Source organism: Pleurodeles waltl, chromosome 4_2 (genome assembly GCF_031143425.1).
Source record: "Pleurodeles waltl isolate 20211129_DDA chromosome 4_2, aPleWal1.hap1.20221129, whole genome shotgun sequence".
NCBI classification, from domain to species: domain Eukaryota; kingdom Metazoa; phylum Chordata; class Amphibia; order Caudata; family Salamandridae; genus Pleurodeles; species Pleurodeles waltl.
This window is the reverse complement of record NC_090443.1, coordinates 973,139,447-973,154,881: the sequence shown is the minus strand read 5'-3', so window position 1 is coordinate 973,154,881 and position 15,435 is coordinate 973,139,447. Positions and strand designations below refer to the sequence as shown.

Sequence of the window (15,435 nt, the reverse complement as noted above, 5' to 3'; positions counted from 1 at the left end):
GTCCTGACTCTGGATACAAACACCTGAAATGCATCATCTTGTCACAGCATGGGCCTGCCCGCGATCCTCGCATCACGTACACAAGATGCACACGTCTGATATCTGTAGTGTCTGAAGAGCCCAAGCCATGAGATCCGAGACATCTACCAGGTCTCTTTCAGAAACCAGGAACATCAGCTTTGAGGGACGTCCCCGGGCTGCGGTGCTGGCGCGGTTGTAGTGCACCTGGGATGGCAGAGGCCAGACTGTCTTAAATATGCTCGACAGTCGAGACCCTGATTGGTAAAGTTCGGGGTCAGCACTGGGTCACAGGTTTACGTCCATATTCCATACCTGCACCTCTCGTTTACCCATGCCCACTATTCAGGGGGTTAGGATTTAACAATGGGTCACGAGTGGCTTTTAGTATCTTACCATTAAAGCCAAACTGCCCACTCTTTCCAGAAAAAGTGCTTCCAGACTCCCTTGATTTACACTTCAAGGTGATGGCACCTCGAGAGTTGGAAAGGCTTTTAGTCAATCTCGGAGCCTGCAGCATAGATTCGGCCGGGCACTAGACTGCATTAAGCGTCATAAACGGATTAAATTGGATGGCTTCCTAGCAGGAAGGGGGGGGAATAAATAATCCTGGTTTCACAGGATACACACTTCTATCACATGTATCACATGACAAGCTGTGCTCGGACAATCCAACCACAGCAGCAAACCAGCCAAAAACACGGTCATTTTTCTATTCACATTTTATTTTAAATAAAAAACAAATTTAAATCTGAAAGTCTCAGATCAACACAATATGCAAAAATGTGCAAAATAAATAATCCGGTATAAATACATAAATATTTCAGGCCGATGACGTAGAAGGTCATCTCAGTCATGCGTCGGAGCTTTTCAAACGCACATGTTCACAATACTGGGGAGGTCTCTTCCCAGCCACCCCTGGATTAATCATTCAAGTCAGTGGCAAGACTTTCTTGCACTTTATGTATCACAGTTCAGTCCAGCAGCAGGTGCCAGGCAGTTCGAGACTGCTTGTAGGCGAGACAGTTAACTCACTTCCCACCTGAACCAAGGTAGGCAGTAACAAATATAAAAAACAAACAAAAAAACGTTGGGAACAAAACTAGGGTAAGCAGGTCTGCCAAATCAATCTAGTGCAACACTTATTGCAGTCGCAGGTCAAATCAGAGCTCGGGGGCATTAATGCACCATGCCCACTAGGTGGCCGCCAGTACATCTTGCCTGGCCACAGCTTAGGTTTTCTGAAATGGCACATTTGGTAACAAGAGGCAACCTTTAGGTTTCAACAACTTTAACAAGGGATTGGCTGACATTCATCCCTTGGAATCTAAAAAGTTTCTGGAAAAGCGGCAGGCAAGAGGTTACAAACTCTAGGAATTGCAGGCAACCGGTTTCCAAAAAACTGAAAAACAAATTAAGTCTCCAGGCTTAGCAGCAGCCGGCACATGCCTGAATTGGCTGGAGACCCCAGATGCCAAAGCAAAGAGGAAAAAGGCTAGCAAAGACAAGATGGAGACTTTGGTCAAACAGCAGACCATGGTCCTTGGGGACACTCAGTTCTCGGAAGCAGTCTGCAGTCTCCGCTGCTTTTTGGCAATAGTTGCCCAATCTGGTGAAGCCTGGTAAGAACTTCAGTACCGATTCATGTTCTGGGTTGATAGTGCAACCATAGTTCCCTTTTCCTTCAAGGAACTTCAGGCTCAGTTCACATCTTCCTCGGTGGACAAATGTTGCCTCAAGGGCGCCACCACCAACCAGCACTCCCACACGAAATGTCACGCGATGGGCCAGTCACCCTCTTCTTAGAGGGTTACTCCAGAGGCCACATACCCACGGCAGGCACAGTTCTTGGACTAGCTGCTCCAGTGAGACGAAGCACGGCCCGGTTTAGGTTGTCCACATTTTCCTGCCTCCACCTGTAGACCGAGGAGCGCTGTCCTTGGTCACTGCACGGGAGTCTCGCAGGGCAACATCGTTGCAGAGTCCATTCCAGAGTCACCAAAGCCTCATGTCTAGGCCTCAGCCTTCTGCTGCAGGAGCTTCAGCGTGTACTTCAGGCGGTGCTGCAGCTCCAGGCTGCAGCCCTGGTCCACCAGGGAGCTGAGCCGGTAGGTGTAGGATGCGCGGTCCCGGTTGATGTAAGTGAGCAAGAAGGACTCTTCAGGTTTGCTGAGAATGATCTTGGTGTGGTCATTGTAAAAATTCACCTGGAAGAACAAAATGGTTTTATTTACTTGATGTATCAACATTTGAAGGGTGAATCAAAGCAAATGTTGGCCTGAATTTTGTCTTGACAAAGTCCCACGACATTCACCACTGTAAGTGGTGCCACATCTCACCCATCACCATCCCTCCACCTCGAAAAGTCTCCATAGTCACGGGTTCGATTATAATTAGGGTCCCATGCTACGACCTGGAGGGTAGCGGCCATGGGCTAACACCGTGTACCCGATTCCCTTCTTGTGGAGACCTACGCATGGAGCCTTTGTTTACGGCACTAGTAGTGCACATTAAGGCAGCTGCCTGCAGTTGGGGAGAGGACCAGCTGATCTCTACTAGCTCCCCTGGGCTAGAGGCGGGTTATAAAACCTGCGCCTTACTACAGCCAACCCAAACACAATCCATGTGGGTTTGGGCAACCCAGTCCTGTTGGGAAATCCCTTCATTAGTCCCCATACGGTCACCCAAACGAGCTAGGCGTCTGCACAGCAGACCAATGCGCAAAGTGCCACGAGTTAGTGTCTTACAGGTGAACGCTCTACAAAACACTGGCGCATGCGCAGTGATGTGAAGACTGCCAGCGTACACAGGGCAGATTAGCATTAACCATGCGTCGCCCACCCATAGGCCGCAGGGCCCATCGCGACCCTTTGCCTCGAACCGTAATAAAAACGAAAGGATCATCCACCGGGACGTTAGATAGCACCATTACATGCCACAGCCCAGGCCGCTGCAGTAATAAAGTCCTCAAGCCACGCCCCCGGAAGTGAACCACGCCCCGAAGCAGCGGTGCGCGCGAGGGCGGCCCCATCCTTACCTGCAGGGTTCCATTGCTGAAGAGCATCAGCAGGGCATGGTCGGTCTTCACCCACTGAAGGAGCAGCAGGGGCGCCTGGCCGGCCTCCTCGACACTGGGCAGGTCACCTCCCTTCAAAGAGGAAACAGAAAACCAACTGTTACAGGCAGTCCAGGTGAAACTCCACACACCGGCCCCAAACCAGCCCGGCGACATTCTGCGCCACCCACAGAGGCTGAGAGCGGAGCCGCTCCTCAGAGCGCTATGCAGCTCCGCGGCTTACTACCGCCCGAGCTAGCACCCAGTTTCTGCAGGGAAAGGCCCTATACTATATACTCAGTTCGTAAAAGACACTTTCGTTTAATAAAAATTATAAGTCCCCAAAGTAGAGGCAAGTCACTGCAAAGTAGTACTGCGAAGTCATGTATTACTGCTACATTTCTAAATTCCACACAAGTGTGCCCCTTAGCCCGATCCCAGTTTTACTGCCTTATGGCTAACCACCCCCTAACCCCCCCCAATCTCCATTTACACTGCTGACCGCCATGTTGATGCTAGCCTAGCACCACCATTATTGTCCAGCGTTCTGACTGCACCTAATCATACTAGACCTTACCAGCAACTCCCCCCCCCCCCCCCTTCAGCTTCATCATTCAATCTTGCTACAGTCCACAAGTTAACAATCCCTTACCCACCTAACCACCATCAAACCCACAGCTTCCACACTAAACCGAGCTTTAACCCAACCAGGACCTGCAGCCAACATGCTTCATGTTCAGCACTTTCCTGCACTCTAGATACAATGTTCTAACCTTCCTCCCAGCCTGCTTCGCCCCTCCCCCACCCCAGCACAGCCAGCCCCGCTCTTACCTTCATGAGATTCTTCTCCATGTAGGAGGCGAAGTACTGCACAATGCTCATCTGGCCCTGCAGCTGCTCGGGGATGGCGGTCGCTTGGAAGGTGAAGTGTTTGCTGTTGGTGAGGTTGTAATGGACCGTCCTGCCAGGGGAAAAGTAACCAACACGTCATTCCTGCAGCTGGGGACGCGAGCCTGCAGTCTGCCCATCCCCAGGCCCCGCTTGGCCTACTGGGCCCCACCCCAAGACTACCACGGATAAAAAGCTCACCTGCGATTGGGTGACAGGCTCATGTGTGTGCCGTCGTTGAACAAGACGCCAATGCTCTGGTTGGACAACTGGTAGCCGAAACCGTATTTGTTGGAGTAGTCCACCCACTTGCTGACCCAGACGAAGGGCTCGTGCTGCGCCAGGCAGGAGGGGTTCTTCTCAGCTGCGGAAAAAGCAGGTACAGGAGAGTTGAATTAACTGGCAGAGGGGCAGAAGAATGAACAGACAGGACACTAAACAGGAGGCACAACCAATCTGACAGGATGAAACCACCAGTTGGACCAGGGGATGGGAAGGGAAGAGCGTGTTGACCTAGACTATGACTAAATTACCTGTTGGCATAGAGGAAAGGCAGTTCTTTAAGATCCTGATGGCAGACCCCATCATGGCTGAAGAGGAGACGCAGTCTTCCAAAACTGGAGGAATCAAGGAAAGGTAGTCAATGGTACAATAAAGGCTAGTTACATCGTGCAAATTGAAAGCATATTATGAACCAAACTTCCCACCCCCATCCCCTCACCTACTGGAGGCCCCCTATTAAATCCTTTCTACAAGGCTCACTTAAGGTAAGGCATTTCTAATCGGGAGACCATGGAGGGTTGCTAAAGCTGCTGGAAGCTTGTACCCTTCAAGAGCGGCTGAAGCAGAGCATAGAGCCAATGCGTCCCTTGCACACTAGATCCCCCCAACCACATCCTGCCGACAGTGGGGGGCCAATGCGTCCCTTGCACACTAGATCCTCCCAACCACATCCTGCCGACAGTGGGGGGCCAATGCGTCCCTTGCACACTAGATCCTCCCAACCACATCCTGCCGACAGTGGGGGGCCAATGTGTCCCTTGCACACTAGATCCTCCCAATCACATCCTGCCGACAGTGGGGGGTTAATGGGTCCCTTGCACACTAGATCTTCCCAATCACATCCTGCCGACAGTGGGGGGGCCAATGCGTCCCTTGCACCGTAGATCCTCCCAACCCCATCCTGCCGACAAGGGGGGTACTGTAGGTCCCCGAGCTCGGTAGCAGCGCACCGGTGTACAACTCCATGCTTACCTTCACTGCTGCTGGCCATGGTCCCTCGAATGGATCTGGAGACAGACTTCCCAGAACTCTCTTCAGCCAAGGTCTCCACAGGGCTGCAGTTGGAGCCACTCAAAGGAGAGACCTATTAAGAAAAGAAAAAAAAGTTTCAGATCACTACTAAACTTAAGTCACTGCTTATTTTTCCAGCACAAATCTATGAGTGTTTCTCGCTCAAGACCATCTCTTCCTAACCACCCCACACAGAGCAACGCGGCAGAGGCAGCTACTGCTGGTGCCAAGGCACTTGCCTGAGGCTCTGTACCAAGAGGAAATCCCTGGCTGCAAAGGAGGCATCAGTTATGAATCTACCCACCCAATCCTGAGCTTACACTAGCCATGCAAGGTGAGATGGAGTAAGCAAACCAAGACCAATGCTGTCACAAACCCAGGGCGTAGCCTGGTCAGCAAGACTGGAGGTGTGAGCTTCATATTCCCAACAATCATGCAGGCATATCATGATAAAATGGCCTGAGAAGCAGGGCATTAGGAGGACTGAGGGGCAGAGGAAAAGGGGAGCAGTGTGAATTGTTAGGGTTACCCAAGACACAATATGTTGTGAAATAAACAGTTTTAAGAACTCCAGAAGAGGAAAGAGTGCACTTATACGTTTGTGTGCTTGTAAAAATCCTCGGTGAAATCTGAGGGGCCTCACCATATCCAACTGAAAGTATCTGTACCCAAATATTTACTAAAGAAAACATTTATTGGTGGGTGTAACACCCCAAACATCCCCCCCCTGAAGCTACGCCCCTGCACAAACCAATGCGAGCGCTGAGCCTCCAACAGCAATAATCTCACCTCATTCCCTTCCACAGTCTTGTAGCTCATTTGCCTGCAGATAGAGGTCTTCATAAAACCAGTGACTAGCTTGGAGAGGTCATCCTGCTCCTCTTCGGGACACTTTGCTGCAAAGAAAGAAGCAAGAACCATGAGCCATGCATCTAGTACAGCAGCCAGGGTAGTGTGCTGAAGTTTAGGCTCCTCAGCCTGCACAGCTGCTCCTCAGCCTGCACAGCTGCTCCTCAGCCTGCTGTTTCCAAGGTCTCTGCAGAAACTGCACGTTTGCTGTACAGCAGTGACGCGCCTAACTGCACCGGGCCTTCAAATGAACACCCACTAGCTACTGATTTAGAGTACATCTAGATTTTTCTTCTTAACTTAAAGGGAAGAAACCTTGCTCATTCTGATTCTCTAAAATAAGCCTTTAACTCTTGCATCCATCACCGAATCTACAAAAGCAAGACTTCAAGACTGAAAATGCTAACAACCAGACGGGTTAACTGGACATTACTCTGTTTGGCTCTCCCACCCACCTGTGGGCTACTCAAGGGCAGAGAACACGGACTAAAACTGATCAACCCAGGCTGAATACAATGCAGATAGTTCCTTGGGAACATAGTAGGTTTGTTAATAGGAGTAAAGGCTCGGCGCTTGGGGCCAAGTCCCACCATGGAGGATTCAGGGAAGCTAAGTCCCGATGAGCAGACGCGCCAGAGGAAACTCAAAAGGCTGCAGGGGCAAGCCAGCTGCTGCCAAAGATTTATAAAATGAGGCTGCCAAGTTGGTAAGATGCTCACCTTTGAGTTTCTTCTTCCCAAACAAGCTCTTGGTAACTCTGGCAAACAGGCTCTTGGCTGGATTGGGTGGGTGCAGCTCCGGGACCATCACACAGCTGCTGGGCGGAAGTTTGTCTGGTGTGTAGCCCTGGAAAGGAAGCGGACCGTCAGGTTAAGTCGCTTGTGCTATGTGGGCAGTACGTGCCAGCGAGTCGTATGGAAAGGCTGCTTACTTTGGTGAAGAACGAATGCTCTAGAACCTCGTCCAGCGACAGGCGCTCCTGGGGGTTGCGTCTTAAGATGCCCATGAGCAGCTGCTTCGCAGACGTGGACAGCGAGGCTGGCAGCGTGTACTCCACCTGTTTAATGCAGCGATAGGTCTCCTTCAGGTCTGAGGTCTCGAAGGGCGGGTTCCCACACAACAGGGTGTACCTGCAACAAAGGACACTGATGAGACCACCCAAACACTCGCAGTAACCGACATTAGAATAAATGAACCCTGCAGAGGTGGACCATGCAGTTCTGGGGCATCAGTGGTTCAAAGCACTAAACATTCAGTCACATTCAAAGCAACAGACATGCGCACAAGATCACCCACAACTAACAGGTGAGAACCGAGCGAGTGGTACCCTGGAGGCTTCCTTGCTATACTATGCACCCGACTGAAACCAATACTCGAGTAACAACTGGGACTACACATTTGGATCAACCAGTAAATATATTTAAAACAATCTGGTATGTAGAGCATAAGATCATTGTCCCAGTAGCAAGGACCACTAAATCAGGGAAAACAGGGCAGAGCACCAATCATGTAGCTTTCACTGACTGAACACACCCAAGAGCCCTGTGGTTGGAAACCACGTGACAGGATGTACGTGGCTAACCCAGGTGAACTAGCAACAGCGAGGCAGCCGGAAACAACAAGATATATTTAGATAAACATGTGTTTGTAGCTCAACCACAATCTCTCATCACTTGACTAACACTAAAGAGTCCAGCATCAATTCACTTACATTACACAACCCAGGGACCAGACATCGGACTCTGGCCCGTGGCCCTGGCGCTGAAGCACTTCGGGGGCCAGATAGTTGGGGGTCCCACAGATTGTCTTCTTGCGCAGCTCTGCGGGCTCCAGGCGGGTGGCCAGCCCAAAGTCTCCCACTTTCAGCTCCATGCTGTCGTTGATGAAGAAGTTACCTGCCAACCACAAGAGCTACATGAATATATGCGAAATACTTGAGGCACTAAGAAAACAGGTGAGAAAACATGGCATGTGACAACAGCAAACGTGCAAGTCCCTGCCCTGCTGTGAAGTGCACTTTTACACCTATAAGGGGCAACACAGGGGGCCCCACAGCTCAGTGTACTCCAGACTGCTTCTGGGTCAACAGAACATTTCCTTTTCCATCACTACCACTTCTGTCTGGTGAAGGAGGGATCGGTTTAACTAACCAAACAATACTAGACTAGGACACAGACGCGCACAGGACGGCTCCTAGCACCTTCCATCGCGAGCACGAAGGACCAAGTCAGTCTTGTGAACGTACCCAGCTTGAGGTCCCGGTGGAGTATGCCCTTGTGGTGTAGATACTTCAGGCCAGATATGATCTGCTTGAGGTAATAGCGGACCTCGGGTTCCAGTAGCGTGTGCCTGGCTTTCCATATGTGAGCCAGAGACTGGGGAAGAAAGAACAGTTTAAGTCAATCTGTTGCCCAACCTAATGCAAGGAGAGTCTCCAACATCTTCACCAGTACTTGAGGAGCTCACACCAACCAAGACACTCCCTCACTCAAGACAGACCAATCACTCAGAGGCAAGGTGGAAACACCGGCTTTAGAGGTGCTTCTTGGGCCAGTCACGCAAGATGTACGTACAAGGGAGGGTGGACGCAAGCGCACAACCAGACAGTGTGCAGCTTACCTTTCTACTGCAGTGCTCAAGGAAAATGTAAATATTCTCAGAATCTTCAAAGTGGTGCGAGAACTTGACAACGTGGCGGTGGTGAAGATCCCGGTGAAGCTCAATCTCGTTTAAAATCTGTGAAGAAAGGGACAATAATCCATTAGGGAGCTGTGTTGGGTGGCTGAGGTCCACAGTGTGCGCTTCCATCATATACAATGAGCACCACTGCGGTAAAGTAAAACCACACTGCTCCACCCCACCACCACATCCCCGTTGGCCATCACATCAGCTCCAACACACCTCTTAAGGCTGTGCGCCCCACATACAGGTGTGGCATGCGCTGGCCACACTATGGTGGTAGAGAGTAGACCATAGAAAATATGATATTCAGCAGCAGTTCCATAGAAACTACTGCCTGGGAGGGGATCAGGCCTATGGAAGCCAGGCAGGTGGCCTCCATCTCAAGCATGGCTTGTGCACTGGTCCAGTGACCACAGTCTACAATGAAATCAAGCCACCCTTACCTTCTCCCGCTGATGAGGTTTGGCCACTCTGCTGTGCGGGATCACCTTCACTGCATAGGTTCTGTTGGTTGTGACGTCAGTCATCTCGTAGCATCGTGCGAAGCCCCCCTGCGAAAAGAAGACAGATCATGAGAAGGCGGACTACTAATGATTCAATAAAATCTTTCACATCTATTTGAGCACAGCTCACCAGGTGGCAATACCCCCTACCCCCAAGCAGCATAAAAAGGTTCATGTGGCAGGGCACCATCGCTGGATGAGGTCAAACCGCATCACCAATCACATCTCGCGAGACCTTCACCTCAAAGATGGTCTGGGGAGGTTCACAAAATGCTGGGCATGGGGAATGTACAGAGCTGCTAGTCTGGGCCTCCAGGCGCATCTATGCCCATTAGCATGCAGTTATCTCCAGTTGCTGGGCACACACTCGAGCAGACAGACACCTTGGCCCACCACTGATTTACAGGTAGCGACGACCAATTCATTCACTTGCTATTGGAACACAGTTTAACTGAGAATCGCCTACTCCAGCAAGGGCTCACCCACATCACGGGCTGCCTCGAAACTTCGGGGGTGACTCCCCCTCCTCCTACCAGCGCCCTCGAAAGGCTGAGGGGTGGGCACACCATGAGAGATGTGACTCAGGGTCGCCCTCAATATGCTGTGGGTGGACATGCAATAAGATCTTGACTCAGGATCCCCCTCAAGGGGCAGAAGGGACGGACACGCCAGAGCCCTGGCCGAGCTTAAACCACTGTGAAGGCCGAGGGTCACACGTCATGAGATCTGACCCAGTTTATCGCCCTTCAAAGGGCTGAAGGGGTGGACACGTTAGCAAAGAGACCTGGATAAATATTTGCTGGCAAGGCCACCAGCCAAGGCAACCTCATGTTTAACCGCATTCTTCAAACAAAACAAGTCCCCGCCTACCTACCTCCCAGGGACTTCTGCAGCGCCCCATGGATGCCCATAACCCGGCGCGCTCCACACCTGGGGCATTGGGTGATCTGTGGCATGCTTCCAACTAGAGTGCACGATCAGAATATGGGGTACACAGGAGGGGTACAGAGTATCTTAACACTCGCCTCTAACACGGCCCAGAGGGCTGTCCAAGGCCTACAGCAAACAGCACTTTAATCTCTGGGTGAATGATTACCCGGCCATGTGCAGTCAGTCGTACTCGGCCTGTGGATAATGGAACAATCAAGACATTCTCGGATATAGAGCCGAGGTCAACACAAGCCTTGGAAGCAAGTTTTAGTAAGTAGCCTCTGAAGCATTCAGAGGTCTCGCCCTGCACCCCAATCCGTCTCAAGGGAGCGGGGGCAGATCCACGGGACTCCTGGCAAACATTGTTTGTGACATTCCTCTATTCACAGATTAGAGCAGCAGGCAGGGCACACATGCTTGAAGCTGCCTTGGTGACCAGAATGAAGCACCGCCCCCACCCCCCGGCAGGGTGCTCAACAATCCCTCGGTGAACCGTGCCTTCCTGCAAGGCCTTGGCACAGGGTATGCACCCGTAACTGCAGACTGTCCCAAGCGTCTTCTCTAACACGGGCTGGACTTTATGCTGGGTGCCCAGTGCTTTAAATGGAAAGATAGAAGTGCAGGTACTCTGTACCAAGAGTACCTGCTTGTTTCTGAGAAGTGCCGGTACTCCCCAATTAAAAGTATTACGTTTTTCTTGAGATATGCCGGTACTCTCCCTCTCAAAATAAAAAAGTGCCGGTACTCAGTACCGGAGAGTACCGGCCCATTTAAAGCACTGGCCTGTCGCAGTGCTCCCGCCATTCCAGATCCATCGCCTGACAGATGGGGCGTTACAGCGAGGCCAAGCCTTTCTAATGGTGACGGTGCACCGCTCCAGCATCCTAAACCCAGCTCTGGAAAGGTCGGAATGCCGCCCCGGTCGTGCCAGGCCCCTCTTCCCAAAGAGACTGCACAGCTGTAGTAATGCTGGACTATTCCCCAGGAGTTGAAAGGCACTATTGTCAGGCCCGACATAAAATGTAGTTTCAGTCCTGCCAGGCCTCTCCTCCTACTGCTCCAGTGCACTGCATGTCCGGCGCTAGGCCCATATTCACACGGGTCCAATGTCATGACTGGATCACAGTCAGGGCAATGCCGGGTGCAATGGGGTCCTGCCGGCCTGCTCGGGCCGCTCTCCCAGGTGCCCTCACGGACAGTCCCTGACCTCACTGCCGCTCCCTGTGACTCAGCCAGCGGCAGCACAGACGGGGCCGGGAGAGAGTTCACTCTTGGGCAGGCCTCGCCCGTACACATAGCAGAAGGCCTCGTCACAGGGCGAGGGGGGAGTCCGCTTCCTGCCTGACTGCGAGGAGAAGGACACACCGGAAGCAGCTCTGCTGACTAAGGCCGGGTCTGGAGCAGCTGAGACCCATGTGCAGGAAGGCCCCTCTAGCCCTCCAAAGCCATGCATCAGGCCGGATCTGGAGCAGCTGGGAACCGTGAGCAGCAAAGTCCCTCTGCCCCCCCAAATGCATGCCTCACCCAGACTTTGAAGCAGCTGGGACCCATGTGCAGGAAGGCCCCTGTCCCCTCGGGGGACATGAATCAGCCCGGCACTGGAGCAGCTGGGAACCATGGGCAGCAAAGTCCCTCTCCCCCTCCAAAGGCAGGCATCAGCCCGGATCCGGAGGAGCTGTGACCCATGTGCAGGAAAGCCCCTCTCCCCCTCCAAAGGCAGGCATCAGCCCGGATCCGGAGGAGCTGTGACTCATGTGCAGGAAAGCCCCTCTCCCCCTCCAAAGGCAGGCATCAGCCCGGATCTGGAGCAGCTGAGACCCATGTGCAGGAAAGCCCCTCTCCCCCTCCAAAGGCAGGCATCAGCCCAGATCTGGAGCAGCTGAGACCCATGTGCAGGAAAGCCCCTCTCCCCCTCCAAAGGCATGCATCAGGCCGGCTCTGTGGCAACTCTGACCCATGTGCCGGTAGGCCCCCGTACTCTCCAGAGGCATGCATCAGCCCGGCTCTAGAGCAACTATGAGCCATGTGCAGGTAGGCCCCCGTACCCTCCAGAGCAGAGGTCTTCAAACTGGGGGGCCTCAAGTGATCCAAGGGGGGCGGCCAAACGCTGGCCAAAATAATTATACAGATAACGTGCCTTTGTTTTAAGCAGAAGCATGTTATTGCATGTTTAAAAAGGTAACAGTACTTCACTGCAATGTTTAAATAAGTTTAGACATATTTAAACATTGCCATCTTTCTAAAATAATTGTGAAAAATTCTTTGGGGGGCAAAGATTTTTATTTTTCAACTGGGGGGCGCGGCATTAAACAATTTGAAGGCCACTGCTCCAGAGGCAGGAATCAGGCCGGCTCTGTAGCAGCTCGGACCCATGTGCAGGAAAGCCCCTCTCCCCTCCGGGGACATGGCTCAGCCCGGCTCTGGAGCAGCTGGGACATGTGCAGGAAGGCCCCTCTATCCTCCGGGGACATGTGCAGGAAGGCCCCTCTCTCCTCCACGAAGGCATACAACAGCCGCGTCGGGCATGCCCGGTCGCACATTCCTCACACTAACCTGACAAAAACCGTACGGAGTAGCACGTTCAGCCCAAACTAAAGCCTATATTTTGCACAAGCCAATCATGACTAATACATAATTAGAGATGTTTAAATAAATATAAAGGCCGAAAAACCCCCCTCCCCCCAATTGGTGCCAACCACCAAACAAATTCAGTCTCCACTAAGGAGGGGGGGAGGCACACCCTTAGACCAGTCGTCAAGGAAAGGCGCTAAGGTCTGTGCCAACATGCCTTGCAGCACCATGTCCCACAAAGCTGGCACCACCTACCACTTGAAAGCAAAGAAACTACTGCAGTCTTCAGGCCTATCAATGCCACCAAAGTAGTAGATGGGGCATAGATGGCAAACGGTGCATGTACATACAATGGTTCACAAGCGAGTGAGTATGAAACAGTCTCTTCAAAGGTATCGGGTAACAAATCAGTTTGGGGAAAAACTGAGCTTTGGACAACACTAGGCATTATCAGTCTGAGGGCAAAGACTGAGTTGGCCTCCATTGGACCTCCAGTGGTTGGCCTCAGGCTCCTTTTTGCGCCTCACAATTTGTGTTACACCGTTAGATATCAAGCAACCACCGACCCCCCCCCCCCCCCAAAAACAAACGACCATGCAGATGCCCTCCGCTGCCAATGTAACACCGCCATGGCGTTACCAGCGCAGAGACAGAACTTATCAATGCAAGAGGCAGGGGGAGCTGTCTGCACTGCCATGTCATCAACCCCCCTTCACTGCCCATCAACCCAATGACATCACCCATTCAAATCTTCAATGCATCGACAAGACCCGAGGCATTAAATCGACATATGCATGTGTAGCAACCCCCGGGGTAACCAGGCAAAAAGATGCTTTCAATACGGGTTTCTGGAATACAACAGACGTCCTTTTCAGTGGGGGGTGAGGGGTGCGGAAACAGCGCATTCACTCTGCCCACGCCGCAGTGGCCCTCGCCGGGTTCCGCTAGGCGCTGTTCTGTGGCCTCCAGCAGTGGCTGGGACTTCCAACATAACCCTCCACTCCAGCATCAGACCAGGTCTCTCACCTCAGTGCAGCTATCACCCTCCCCAAAAAACAGGCTATCCCGTTTACTACTGACCACCACCGCTACACCTCACAAACTCCTTAGGAGGCGCGTGCATGTGCACCCAACAAACTCAGCGCAGACACCGTGTCTCGCAGACACTTCCATGCTGTGTACTAGTGCAAACAGTGTGCAGTTTCCATTTTACCTACACCTGCAGGCACCCTGGCGCTTTACACCAGGGGGGCCCTCGAGTCTATGCTCTGCCCATGCCAACCCGCACCCTCGCAGAAGCACTAACCAGGTGCCAGCCAGTGTATGCTCACCTTCCGCAGCATCGTCCTCTCCCCAAGATTATCCCCCCATCCGCAGCTCCCTCACCAGACTCTTGATCACAGTCTCAATAGAGCAGCCTCGCCTTTCACAGCAGCCCGAGCCTCTCACAGGTGTCCCAGCCCCTGGCAACCTTCCCAGCAGCCAGCCCTCTCCCTTCTCACCCCCAGCAGCCACTGCCCACTCTAGAGCTCACCGAACCCTGCTCCGGCCTGACTGGGAGCTACCCCTCCCAGTGACACCGTCAGACGTCTGCAGCCTCACTCACCCCTGCGGCACCGGTCTCTCCAGAGAGGGCCACCCAGGGCTCAGTCCCACCCGCCCCAGCAGCCACCCCTCTCCCCGGGCTCCACGCCGCATCAGTCCTCACCTTCCCCAGCATCCTCCCCTTGCAGTAGCTCCTGCCCCCGCGGGGGTCGCTGATGATCCTGCGGGGCTCGGGCTGCCTCCGCTGAGGGGTCTCCCGCGGCTCCGGGGCGGGCACCGGCCGGTACAGCTCCGGGTGCGGCAGCAGGTAGCACGCGGACTCCATGGTAACGCGGCGGCGGTAAAGGACGGGTCACCGCGAGGGTCACTCGGCAGAGTCGGGACGGACGGCGCGCGACAGCAGCTAGTCATCCAGCGCGTGACACACAGCGCGCTCCTCACGGCCTACAGCACCAAACAAGACACTTGTCCTCGAGAACGGGGAAATAGCAACCCTTTTTATCAATGAGCCAGGCGACGTCACCCCACGTCAGACAGCATGAGGAACACGCCCACTGATCCCCCTTAAAGGGGAAGTCAGATCTCCTTGTACCGCTCAGGATAAAGGCTCCCGTTGAATTTTTGCTCTTGGCTTGGGTGCACAGCTCGCCCTAGAGGTACAATGTCACTCTGTTACGTGCACTCTGCCTATTTCAAATCTTTATTTGAGCGGTTAACATCATTGCAAAGATAAAACAGAAGAATGTGGTCGACAGATTTATGGCGATTCACCCAAGCATTTGTTACAACCCTAAAACGAAATAAACGTTAACGTAAAATGCATGACTTCCGCGGGAAAAGCGACGCACAGCTAAAGGCTAAAATAAACAGCGATTTAGGAATTCTAATCCGAACACAGGTTGCGTTCGTCTGAGTAAACCCCTTTGTTAAAAATAAGCTAAATACAAGCGATCCAGATTAATGCAGTACAAGCTTTTGATTTTAAAACTACTCTCCTTTAGGTTACAGTAACTAAGACGCTAGAAAAAAGTAAAAGGGAAAAAAGCGCTTCTCAGTGAAGGGTGTGCATTTTTGTTAGTCAAATGAGTTTAGGATCCGCCA

At 52.5% G+C, this 15,435-nt stretch overlaps 1 protein-coding gene across 1 annotated transcript; it reads right to left on the bottom strand.

Moving 5' to 3' along the window:
- Positions 1-722: 722 nt before the first annotated feature.
- PLK3 (polo like kinase 3) lies at positions 723-14,807 on the bottom strand. The gene is made up of 14 exons (XM_069232811.1): positions 14,498-14,807; positions 9,229-9,336; positions 8,723-8,839; positions 8,349-8,478; positions 7,815-7,998; positions 7,035-7,233; positions 6,823-6,949; positions 6,044-6,150; positions 5,216-5,327; positions 4,495-4,578; positions 4,163-4,325; positions 3,905-4,034; positions 3,056-3,166; positions 723-2,225 (listed from the first exon to the last, which is right to left on the bottom strand). Exons 1-14 carry the CDS (start codon positions 14,657-14,659, stop codon positions 2,031-2,033), a joined length of 1,929 nt encoding a protein of 642 aa, XP_069088912.1. The 5' UTR covers positions 14,660-14,807; the 3' UTR covers positions 723-2,030.
- Positions 14,808-15,435: the final 628 nt, after the last annotated feature.

Coding starts and splice junctions, on each gene's coding strand:
- PLK3 (XM_069232811.1), bottom strand. CDS start 14,659: ATGGAGTCCGCGTGCTACCTGCTGCCGCACCCGGAGCTGTACCGGCCG. Junction 8,479..8,722: donor TTGAGCACTGCAGTAGAAAG/GTAAGCTGCACA, acceptor TTTCTTCCCCAG/TCTCTGGCTCACATATGGAA. Junction 6,151..6,822: donor TGGGAAGAAGAAACTCAAAG/GTGAGCATCTTA, acceptor CTTTCTTTGCAG/CAAAGTGTCCCGAAGAGGAG.